This window comes from Diospyros lotus, chromosome 11 (assembly GCF_014633365.1).
Source record: "Diospyros lotus cultivar Yz01 chromosome 11, ASM1463336v1, whole genome shotgun sequence".
In the NCBI taxonomy this organism is placed as follows: Eukaryota; Viridiplantae; Streptophyta; class Magnoliopsida; order Ericales; family Ebenaceae; genus Diospyros; species Diospyros lotus.
Window position 1 is genome coordinate 17,868,938 of NC_068348.1, and position 13,008 is coordinate 17,881,945.

A 13,008-nucleotide genomic window follows, 5' to 3' on the forward strand; every position below is an offset into this window, starting at 1 on the left:
TGTTTTTTTTCTTGCTCACTTTCTCCTAAAAACCCAAAAAGAAATCTAATTGTAACTTCAATATAATTCATAGCTTCTACAATTTCTTAGTTTCTTTAATAGTTTTTCTGCTAGTGTTTAATTGTTTTGCTGTCTAAGTTGATAAGAGAGCAACATCCTGAATCAAAATCAAAATTAGTTTTCACACCCATGAGCGAGTTAATTCTTGTAATTTAGTTGGATAATATGATTACAGCTGTGTTCCGTAATAATTATAGTCATATTTTTAAGTTTTCATCCATCTATTCCTTCTATTGCATCAGAGAGAAGAAAACTTAGAACATAAGAAATTGGCAGAAGGGAGAGAGTTGTCTGAGAAAAAGGTACTGTGAAATGATTGTTGAATGGTCTTATGAGGATCAGATGGTCATTCTCCTTGTAAGATTTACTGGGTCCTGTGTGTTTTTTGTAATTTTAGTGCATGATACAACTATTGGTCCCTGCCCATGGAAACCTCTAAGACATTTCGGTCTTGGATCACATCACTTGGAGTTGAAGTTGATTCAGTTTCTGTTTACTTCGAGGTTAGTATTTGATTTCAGAATCACCTTTTTCACTGCATTCCCAAGACTCCATAGACTTGGTTCTAGCTCGCAAGTGTCTATTTGGAATTGCTATTAATTGTTTTTGCTATTGCAAGAATTCTTTTTGTGAAAAGTGTTTTTTGCAAGAATTACTTTTGATTTTTGGAATTTTATCTTAAAAAGTATTTTTTGCTTCAAGTGCTCTAAATTTCTGCTTTCATCCCTCAAAAAGAAAATAGTTTTTCCTATCATAGAAAAACACTACAATTGGCCAAATCCCATAAAAAATGTACAACAGAGGTTTTACTGTACAGGTGATTTTTGGATCATCTACTGCATTCTAGATCACTTCCAGTAGAATCTCTGTGACAATTGGTCCCTATTGTTAGCTTGTATGTGACAAAATTGGATCACATGGCATGAGTTTGTAATTGTGCACTGTTTTGAATGATTTAGTATAGCAGAGGGTTTCTATCTGCTGATTGCAATAGTTGTGGAACTTGTAGATCAGGCTTCTTTTGTTCATCATAATTGAAACAACATACTCTCTCCTCCATAACCTTTTTTGAGTTTCTTCAGATGCTGCTTTGTTTTGTATTTCCTGTATGTTAATAGGCATTTTCTCTTTTTTTGTTTTGTGTATCTACTAGAGCATTAGTGGTTGGTTCCTGCATGTTAGTGTTCGTGGATAATCCACAATGCTAGGAAAGTAAAGGCAAATATGGCTGCTGCAGTCTAGCTTGACTCAGTTTTGTGTTTAGCTTGTGTTTGTTTTATCTCTCAAGTACTTGTATTAGTTTAGTGTAGTTAGTTAAGGCATGATTAGTTAGTTAACACTTGCATGTTACAAATCAGTTAGCAGCTGCACTATGAGAGCCGTGAGTATTGTATTCTTCATTTGATATTGAGAATAGTGATTTTGCAGCAACGTGAGACTTCCTCTTCCATATCATCATCTTCTTCTCTAAATATTCACATGGTATCAGACGCATAGATGGAAGTTTTGGCATAAGAGACATCCAGTACACTGAATTCAGTATCTAATGATTTAGGATCAAGGCCGTACACTAAATTTCAATTTGCCAATTAAGCTTGATTAGAATAATTTTATGTTCTGGAAAACACAAATCTTACCAGCATTCGGTGCCTAGGCAAAGTACATACATATTTTAGTCTCTTATACTGTATATATATTTTCTTTTATTCAGACACTTAAATTTTTTATTATTTTAATTATACCCAGGAACGTTCATCCATTCCATTCGGTGCCTAGGAAGATTCTTGCCCAAAAAGCAGAATGGCATTTAAACAAATTATCAATTTGTGACGTACGTGTTGCTTTGATAATTATACATACATGCCATGGTTAATGTTTTTCAACACAACCACATAGATAGATAGATTGACTGACTGACTGATTTGTGCCTTTTTTTTCTATCTAAATAAGATAAATCTTGGCTATAAGAGAATAAAGTATTCATTGATTGATTGATTGATTGATTTCTTAGTTAATACTAAAAATTAAAATAATTAAGGTAAATCTTATTTATTATTTATGGTATTAGTCAAATATATATCTTGTTGTACTTTGTATTTTCCACTAAATATGTTTAGAGTGTGCGTCATAATTAAAGCTCAAATACACTAACTACCCTATATATGGTTGTCACATATATCAATGATCGAAAGTGTGGGAAAAAGCAAATATTACATCTATTAATAATAATTAATCATATATATTCTTACCATTTCTATAACATGATCACAACTATATAATTAATTGACTTGTGTAATAATTAGTTATTGTAAAAGGATCTACTTAAATAATTTTCTTATTTATATGTATGTATTAATTAAAAACAGATTCCTTATGTTGCTACTAACCACCCCCTTCAATCTGGTCTGGCAACAAGAACCCTGTTGCTTAAGCATTGCATCTATCTCATCGCCATCTTAATTATAAGCCAAGCTGCAAATATAGATCATCTATTCAGTCAACTTATATTTAGAAATTATAACCATTGAAATCCAATGAAGTATTTTGATTTTCATATATTCCAAATTAAATAAACACCATCCAATTATATGAAACTTAGGTTTTAATTAAAACCTAGGCAGCCCAATTCCTCTCTATTTCTCAGTTTTAGCAGGTATACATTATAACATATATTTACATTTCTTTAGTTTAAGTAAATATTTATATTTTTTTTATTTATATTTTATCTTCTATTTACTTTAATACATAAATATAAATAAGAAAATATCCCCATTTAGATTCAATAAAAATATCTAAAAAATCAAAATCTATAATGATAAGAAAATAAAATTTTGATTTTAATACAAACTCAAAATTTAGCAATTTTACCATTCCAAAAATATATACCTATTATTTCTTGAAAAATTTATTAAAAATTATTTTAACAACAATGAATATTAGTTATCAAAATACCGGGAAATAGTTTTCAAAATGAAAATATTTTCTTATATTTCTCCTTATAATGCGTTAATCTTCCAGATTTAGAAAAATAGCATTTTTCAAAATGAAAACATTTTCTTGATTGTATACTTGTAGTGTTTATTGATTGTGGAGAGTACTAAAGATTGTCCAAAATATCTTCCATCAATAAAACAAGATATTAGAGAGTATATGCAAAAGAAGAAGAATAACATGAATGAGCAAAATATGACACCGTTAAATGATGATTTTCAATTTGATGAAGAGTATGATGATGAGGAGGAGGAGCTGCCTCAAAGTAGGAAAAGACCCAATGTATTAAAAAACATCAATTACAATCGAGTTCAACGTCGGCTTTGACTTCGAAGCGGCAAGTAACTCAGGTGATTGAAGAAGAGGAGGAAAGTGAGACAGACACTAAAGATGATGATGACTCGATTTGTTTGATGAGATCTCGAAAAAGGCTTTGACCGAGTCTTGCAGGGTAATTTTGATTGAGTCTCGAGGGAATAATTTTGACCGAGTCTATCGAAGGCATTGGCACATGAGTCGTTCTACAGAGCCCGACGGGCTTATCGAGCGACTCACAGAAAAAGGGCAAAAAGATGATTTTGCCCCGCCCACTTTGCAAATTTGCAAAGCCAGCCACTATCCCCCTTGCTCTGCTCGTCTCCCCTGCCATGGCCGTCACCTTACCTCTCTATCGTGCCTCGCTGTCGTTGCCTGGCCTCGCCTCTTTGCCATCGCTGCCTCGTCTCGCCTCGCCGACAATCAATGCAGCGACTATCATCGATGCGACTATAGCGAGGCGCGACGGTGGCCAGGCAAGGGAGACGCGCAGAGTAGGGGAGAATCCATAGGAGGGGGAGGGAGAGAGTAGGGAGTGGGGATAAAATTATCTTTTTACTCTCTTTCGATAAATCCATCGATAAACTCGTTGAGTTTTCTAGTATTTTTCTTGACACGTGGGTAGTGTCACGTGGACACGCGAAAGCGTTGTGGAACCCCGTGTGAACCTGAGTCGGGGTGTTGGTGATACTAACATGTGCTGGCGCAGGAGAAGGTGAGCGAGATTTGATAATTTATTAGGCCAATTCAGTTAAGCTTTTTAACATATGTTTGGTCATTTCAATTTAAACAATTTAATCCGTTGCTGAATTGACGCGCCCTTAACTGTGTCACTTTGAGTGAGATTTTTAACTGTGTCATATTACTAAAATATGTTTAAAAAAAAAAGAAAGAAAGAAATATAAAAAGGGTATATTATGCTGCTATATATATATATATATATATGACCCTCATTCCCCGGCACCGCCGTCAAAGCAGGGGGTCCACTCCCTCTGACTTTTGGAGGCTACACCTACAAAAATTTTCAAGATTCCAAGAAAAATTTCTCTAACTTCTCTTTTAGGGTACAGGATTTATTTTAATTAGTTTAAGCATAATCTTGTCTTTATTCGGGTTTCATCTATTTAGGTTACATATAGGCGTGGCTATTTATTTTTGGACTTCACATAATATATATATATATATAATCATAAGACATTTAAGATACAATTCCTTAATTCTAAACCCTAAATGATAGTGTACCAATATAGAGGATAATATTTTCCAGCTAAAAAAATAAAATCCAATTATTTCTACATTATCATAATGTATATATTTCTTTTAATAATGATATTTAATTTTGCAAAAATAAATTAAATTAATGTAATGTAATAATGAGATAATAATAGAAATAGTATTTTTCTATTTTGTTTTTAGAATTTATTAATTGGGTGTTAAAATGGGGCTCCAGCATTCCACGGTTCAGCTAGCTAGCTAGCGGCCTAGAGGCATGCATGTGATATGATCCCAGCGAGGGAAGACAGAAAAAAAATGTGACCGTTGGAGTTGTGTTCCTGAGGACTGAGGAAGAAAGAATGTATGTACTCTTCAATTATTGAACCCATGCTTCTCTGTTCACCCAGATTCTTTCAGCACTCTCTCTCTCTCTCTCTCTCTCTCTCTCTCTATATATATATATATATATCCTTGTACTGATGAATCATCCCCTCCTCCGCCAACCACACATTATTCTCTCTCTCAGAACCTAATTAATTAATGCTATTTTATTAATGGCTTCTTCCGTGTACTCTCTCTTCGCTGCCTTCTTCCTTTTCTCCTTGCATGGACTACTACTGTTCAGAGCTTCAGCTTCAGCTTCTAAGCACAAATGGGTTCGACCCTCCGGCCACCGCCTCATCACCGTCGACGTCAACGTCGACAGCTTCGCTGATTTCCAGTCCGTTCAGGCCGCCGTCGACTCCGTCCCCCAAAACAACAGCCAGAACGTCCTCATCCAGATCGCCGCCGGCTATTACATGTAAGATGTAACCTAATTAACCTAAACATGGACTTTGTTATTTCGTTATTCTGTCTTTTCTCATTGTTCGAATTAACAATATATATATGCGTGGTCGTACCTGGTGGTGGCGGGGGATCGAGCAGAGAGAAGGTGGTGGTGCCAGCGTCGAAACCGTACATCACGTTTCAGGGAGCGGGGCGGGATGCCACGGTGATCGAGTGGCACGACCGAGCCAGCGACCGCGGGCCGGACGGCCAGCAGCTCCGCACCTATCAAACTGCCTCTGTCACAGTCTACGCCGCTTTCTTCTCCGCCAGAAACATCAGCTTCAAGGTGGTGGCGCCGCCCCCCCAATATTAATCTCTTCTTCCTCCTAATACTACTATATATCTATCTTCTCCATTTCGCATGTTAATGAATTCCGTCGTCGTTTCAGAACACTGCGCCAGCGCCAATGCCAGGAATGCAAGGGTGGCAGGCGGCGGCGTTCCGGATTTCCGGCGACAAAGCCTACTTCTCCGGCTGCGGATTCTACGGCGCCCAAGACACGCTCTGCGACGACGCCGGCCGCCATTACTTCAAGGAGTGTTACATCGAGGGCTCCATAGACTTCATCTTCGGCAATGGCCGATCCATGTACAAAGTCAGCACCTGTAATTAATAATCAATTAACATTCTTTCTTCATTAATTTCATTCTTGATTTATATTAATTTCTTCTTATTCTTTTTCTTTTTCTTCAGGACTGTGAGCTGCACTCCATAGCGACGAGGTTCGGTTCGATAGCGGCGCAAGACAGGAAATCGCCGGAGGAGAAGACCGGATTCGCCTTCGTCGGCTGCCGCGTCACCGGAACCGGCCCATTGTATGTGGGCCGGGCCATGGGCCAGTACTCCAGGATTGTATTCTCCTACACCTACTTCGATGACGTGGTCGCACACGGTGGCTGGGATGACTGGGACCACGTCAGCAACAAGAACAAGTAACATCCCTTCCCTTCAGCACGAACACCATGCATGTTTGGAATATAGAAATTTATTTATAAATTAATTTTATATATAACTTATTTGTAAATAAATATACATAATTTAATATATAAAATTTAATTAAATGTTATAAAATTATGTTTAAAATAAATTCATAATTAAAATTTCATTTAGAAATTTAAAGTTTTAGATTAATTTATGAATAAAATTTGTTTATTTGAGTTCGAGTTTTGTGAAGTACATTTGTAAATTTCACCTATTTTGATAAAATTTAAATTAATTGCATTCAATACCATAGAATGAATTCGTAAAATTGAAATGAATTTTTTTTTTCATTCCACATTAAGCATTTTTTTTTAAAAAAAAAGATAGATTTTGTGTTTTTTTAATTTCCCAAAATATTGTATATATTTTTTTGTTTAGAAAATAAACATAACAATTAAAAGAGAAATAATGTTATTTATCTAGACTGGAGATTCATTTCTATCTAAGTGGTATATTTTTATTAGACAATAAAAAGATGCAAGTGTCAATATTTATTGTACACAATTTTATTATCCAATGAAAAGATGTCATTTAAACTAGAGATCCATCTCCAGTCTACATAAATAGCATTACTCTTAGAAAATATTAGTATATGACATTTTTAAGTTATAATGGAATAAGAACAATCTTATCATTACATTAAAACTTATCTTCATTTGAAATTTGTTTAAAATTTAAAAACTAAATGGAAACCCCCAAATTTTACTCTTTAATGGCGATCATTTATTTTAATTTTTCTTTTTAATTACAAATGCATAACAAGGGGTGAAGGTCACCCCTTTAGTTTTATTAGAGCATAAGTTAAAATAACACAGTAATTTTTTTTATAATTGTTAGTTAATTTGACAGAAATTTAACTATGTTTGTGTATTTATTTGGATAGAACGGTGTTTTTTGGAGTGTATAATTGTTGGGGGCCAGGAGCAGCAGCAGTGCGAGGAGTTTCATGGGCTCGAGAGCTTGATTATGAATCAGCACATCATTTCCTTGTCAAGAGTTTTGTTAATGGTCGTCATTGGATTCTACCCCAAGATGCTTAGTTCGTTCATACGTACTCTTTATGTTTTGTTTTCCATTTTACATGTAATTTAATTCATTCTTTGGTTTCCTTCTTTATTCAATTCTTTCCTTTTACGAGAAAAATTTATAGAAAAGAAAAATAAAATACTAGATTTGCATTATTATGAGAAATTCAAACATGTGTTAAAGGGTCTGTAAAGAATGTAATATACCTCGAGAATTGGATTAGATATGTGGACTAGAGACATCTTTATTTTATTTACAAAAATTATTTAAGAACATAATTGTAGTTGTTAGTATTAATTATTCAATGGATTAAAGACAATCGTAAAATATTAACAAAATGGATTCTCCGTAGGATTCCAAAATTTAAAGGATTAAGTGAAGAATTATTTTCTCCTCAAGAAAATGACAAAAAGAAAAGAGAGTAATGAGAAAATAGTGTAACACCCCGCTTCTCAAGACGTATTATATCTTAAGAAATTTTGATCTTTATTTTTTTTTAACAATCACAACCTAACACAATTTTTATCTACCCAATTAGCATGAGATTCATACATCATATAAACTAGACTAGGTACTTAATTGATAGTGGAAGACAAGAATCGAACCTAAAATTTAACATTAACTATAAATAAAGTTATATATAATCATCTTTCAAAACGTTCAGAATTCAAAATAGCAGAATTTAAATACATAGACTGCATAAATATATAGCCATTACAACATGCACTCTTGCTAAGTGTCGTTACTTGTTCATTCCCTGCTCGCTTCTGCTACATCTTCATCTGAAACGTTTGAATATTTTAGGGACAAAATCCAATTAGATACTGAATCATCTAAGTAAGGGTACCTAATTCATATTTCATGCATGTATGCAAGATGCAAAATGTCCTCATTCTTTTCGTTTGAGCCGACGAGGCATTAATCACACTTTAATGTTATTCCCTATTTTATAATTTCCTTACTAGACTAAGGTGTTGTACAACACCCGTGATAGAGCAACAATGCTCGTCCATACTCTCAAATATATGCGATGCATGATCAATAATATCATCGTGAATATATATATATATATATCTTATCATCATGACATATAAATGCAAACTACATGATATGTACATATCAAGACATGTCAATATGTCAAACAGATTGTGAAGTGTACTTGCATATACGAATCTGCTAATTTATAAGATAGGCTAAGTTTGGATAGAATCACATACAATAAACCAAGTTTCATGTGGGAACATTTACCTTGAACGTATCTCAGGATATCTCGGTTCTCGTGTCCAATCTCGATTTTTGTGTCAAGTCTCAATAATCGTACTATTATTCAATTTTGAGTTTCAATGTATCCTGACCATCATATTTATTCAAAAGAGTATCAATATCTATTTTTTCATAATTCTCTCATAATTTCTTCTTATTTTCTCCCTATTTTTTCCTCAATAATTCTAAAATAAATACCTCATCAAATATTTTTTCAATTTTTCCACCATTATAATTCATAAAATAATATTTAAAAAGTAATAAATTTAATTTCAGAAATTACCCAAACCTTGCGCGCCTGGCGCATGCCCTGTGTGTGAAACCCGCATGTGTGCTACACGTGCTGATTGTTTTCTCAAGCGAGCCTCTCGCCGCCGTCGATCGAAAAATTTCCCCGATCACACCACCTTGAAGATATTTTCAAGCCGATCACGATGGTGCACTCCTTTACTTAAAAAACCAACCGAAAGACCCTTGATCGGCCGCTTAAAGCCTCGATACTAATAACCGCTGCAACTTTTGGCCAAGCTTGAATCACCCCCTACACCTTGACGAACCTTACTCAAATTCTCTTGAAATTATCCTTTTGACCCAAGACACAAAAGCCCCTTATCCTCCTTCTTCCTCAAACTCTCAAATTTTTTAGTTTAAACTTATATATTTTTGGCCATCTCTACCCCCTATTTATACCTAATTCTTGGCCACAAAACATCTATTCCTGTCAAATCCTTGACCCCTATCATTATTACAGCCATTTAATGGCTTTGAATTGCCCTGATATAGCTAAGATTTGCCTCAAAATTATCTTGATTTTTTTCGGCGACCTTACGGTCAAATCAGCCATCATCATGGCCGATTCTCATCCAAGGGCTAGCCATGATAGCCCTAGGCCTATCCCTGAAGCTCTTGCAACTTGTTAGAGACCTATTCATGAGCGAAATCAGCAATGGGAGAGGCGGCCAGTGGCTGGCAGTGTTCATATTGCTAGTCTTTTGAAAAATTACACTTTGCCCATCTCAATTTTCTAAATTCCATTTAAGCCTTTCTATGCAACCCCTTAAGTTCCTAAAAATTTCATAATGACCCTTTGAATTTTCTCTTTTACATTTTATCCCCTAAGTTTCGTTTTACCACTTTTGGCCAAGATTCATAAATTACACTTAGGCCCAAAAATCATACTTAGTCCTATCATTTCAAAATTCCCATCCAAAAGCACTTTAGGGTTTTTTTTACTTATAAAATTCAAGCCTTCTCTAGATTTTATTTATTTCCCGGATGTCTCTCTTGACCTTTCAATTTTATGGGTTGTATTTTAGCTATACCAAAAATTATCTCCGTTTTGATTTCTTTCAGTGTTATAAATTTTTTCTCGAGACGCTCATAAATGAAATATCCTTTTCTTTAGACATTTACGTTTTGAGGTACTCCCTTCCATTGATTCGGCTATTTAAATTTTCTTATTGATTCGACTATTTAAATTTTATTAAACTGTCTTCTAGATTTTTGAACTTGACTTTTCTAACATCACGAAATATGGAATATTTCACACATTAACGATATATTACTTATTTTGACTTGGGATATTACAAATGGAATGTGATTAAATTAAAGACACATTTAAACTTTTACAATACTATTAAGGTTAATGTTATTAACACATAAAATTAAGATGATCTCATTTCAGCCATAAAATAGAAGAGAAAATTGCAATAACTACTCATAAGGTTTACTATAATTGTAAAGGCTACCCCCCTATATTTTGTAAATCGTAGTTATCTTCCCTATTATTAAAAAAATAAAATAAAATGACCACATGACCATTACACACACACACACACACACACTATCTCTCTCTCTCTCTCTCTCTCTCTATGTTCCTCTCTTTTCCTTATGTTCTTTCAGTTTAATATATACGATGATCATTTAATAATTAAAAAATATAACATTTTATTCATGAAGTGCAAAATGTCAAAATTTAGTATCTCGACTATTAAAAATTGTTGTTTTAAACCTTTATAGTAATTGAGAGTAAGCGGAGCCATTATCTACACAATGTAAGATGCCACATCATATAAAAAAAAGTCATGTCAATGAGACACATCAAATTAAGGATAAACAAGGATCGTTCATATTTAAAAGATATTACAAGAGAATGACTCAATCCAAATTCATTTCTAATTCTAGATGCTATTCCTAATTGGCTTCTCGATCTCCTTTAGTTCCAGCAGACACAATTGATGCAGCAGGTTTAGTAGGTGCAGTTGATTCAGTCATTGGATTTTCTTTAGTTTAATCTTTAATAGTTGTCTTCTAATGTCTGAGTTTTAGAGCTGTGGTCTTGAACCTTCTTGGTCTTTTAACAGTTTTCTCTATTTTTTCTAGTTTGTCTTCCATTCTTGTCATCTTGGCCTTTAGAGCATCTCGTTGAGATATTAGCTTTGTAAAGTTACTTATGATGAATTGATTGGAATCTTCTTGAGTTGTAGTATGAAGAGATTGGCTCGATGATGCTAGTTGGAAATATGGACCTCTTTAACTTGATGTGGATGGGTTGTTTGGGTGAGCAAGTTGTGATGGATCTACTTCTTCTCTTTTGGTTCCTTCATTTCAATTTGGAGGCATCATCTATATGCCATCAATGCATCTTATTTTCATTTTAATCAAGGTTTGTTTTGAGTAGGTGTCAAGTGGGAGTGTGGAATATATCTTTCATTTTGAATGGATCCTTGAGTTTTGCTCAAGAGGAGTGTGATTATCATGCCAAAAGTTACTTTCCCTGTATATTTATTATTTATGGCATCTTGGTATATTCTATTGAAGATAAAGGTTGAAAGATTAAAAGAAACACTAAATATTACACACCACATGATGATTAAGTCATCAAAGGTGACAACATGATATGAACCACTCAAAATGAAAAGATGATATACTCGATTATTAATTTCTTTCAATCAATTAAGTATATAAGTACATAGGCTTGCTATTTCAATTCTGTTTCTTACTCGATTACTAAGTATATTCACTCAACCAATAACTTAGTTGTAACTCAAATCACTCAATTGAAATATTTTTCAATACATTACTCGAGTGCAACAGATATATACTCGATTGAATATGAAATATATGATTAGTCTAATACTTTACAAGTAGTATTCTACTTGTCCATTAAGATAGTCGAGTATGACAATTTGTCAGTCAACTCATCATTTCCTTACTTGATAAATAGTAAGCACAAAAATTGATATACTCAATACTAAAATTGAATACTCGAGTGATGTTTTGAAAGTTGGTTAAAACTAACTTTCCTGATCACAATCACTCGATTACCAAATAGATTTACTCAAGTAGGTTAACATGTTACTCGATTAACACAAAGCTTAACTTGATTATTAATTTAACATTAAATTCAATAAAGTTTTGCCTAATATTTCATCATCATCAAAACATAACTCAAACACATCTCATTTCCTAAGTTTTTGCTTGAATTGACTTTTAAGGCCAATTCTCTTTTTGGGCCTCTCTATAATTCATCATTCAATAGGTTGACTTCGGTTGAGGTCATCAAACTCAACAAAAACTCCATATTTTGGACACTTGAAGGTTGGTTCTTCCTTTTACATTTCATTATAATAAGATGACTTAGTAAACAAGTTAACATGATTTGAGATCTAGAAATCTAGAAAACTCAACGGTGATCGATCTTGTTAGTGTTGATTTGATGTACCTAGGGTTAGAGCAAAGTAAAGAGATGGAAGGAGAAGTTATTGATGTTGTCACCTCAACCATTGTTGGAAAAAAAAATTGGAGAAAGGAAGTGAAAGGAAGAAAGATATGTGAAAGAGTATAGAAGATTAAGATATTTTAGTTATTTGAAATTTTTAATTAGGATTAAGCACTGATAGGGGGTTATTGAAAAGTTTTTAAAGTAAAAAGAAGTGGTTACTATTTTAATTGGGGTTAAGCAATGATAAAGGGTTAATGAAAATAATTTTAAGGTGTTGTTTGGATTTAGGCCAAACTTTAAAAGGTGTTGCTTGCTTTTTTGGTGGGTAAAGGTCATTTTTTTTTCTTTTTTCAAAAGAACTATAATTTTGGTGTCTATTCATTTAGTCAATTGAGTTGCCCAACTAGGTCAAAATTACTTTCATTGCCAAAAATGCCAAAACACAAACAAAAGGGTGACTCAATCTTAACACCAAAATCATTTTACTTTTTTAAAAAGAATAATATTATTTATTTTGCATGTCCTTTTAAAATTAAAGATAAAATGTTAAATAAAATGTCAAATTGATTACTATACTTTAAAAAAAGTCAAATATGCTATT

The 13,008-nt window shown here is 33.5% G+C and overlaps 1 protein-coding gene across 1 annotated transcript; it reads left to right on the top strand.

The window, feature by feature from the left end:
• The first annotated feature begins 5,087 nt into the window (after window positions 1-5,087).
• Window positions 5,088-7,435, top strand: LOC127813511 (probable pectinesterase 68). The gene is made up of 5 exons (XM_052354512.1): window positions 5,088-5,383; window positions 5,509-5,698; window positions 5,802-6,008; window positions 6,107-6,345; window positions 7,278-7,435. Exons 1-5 carry the CDS (start codon window positions 5,136-5,138, stop codon window positions 7,432-7,434), a joined length of 1,041 nt encoding a protein of 346 aa, XP_052210472.1. The 5' UTR covers window positions 5,088-5,135; the 3' UTR covers window position 7,435.
• The last annotated feature ends 5,573 nt before the right edge of the window (window positions 7,436-13,008 follow it).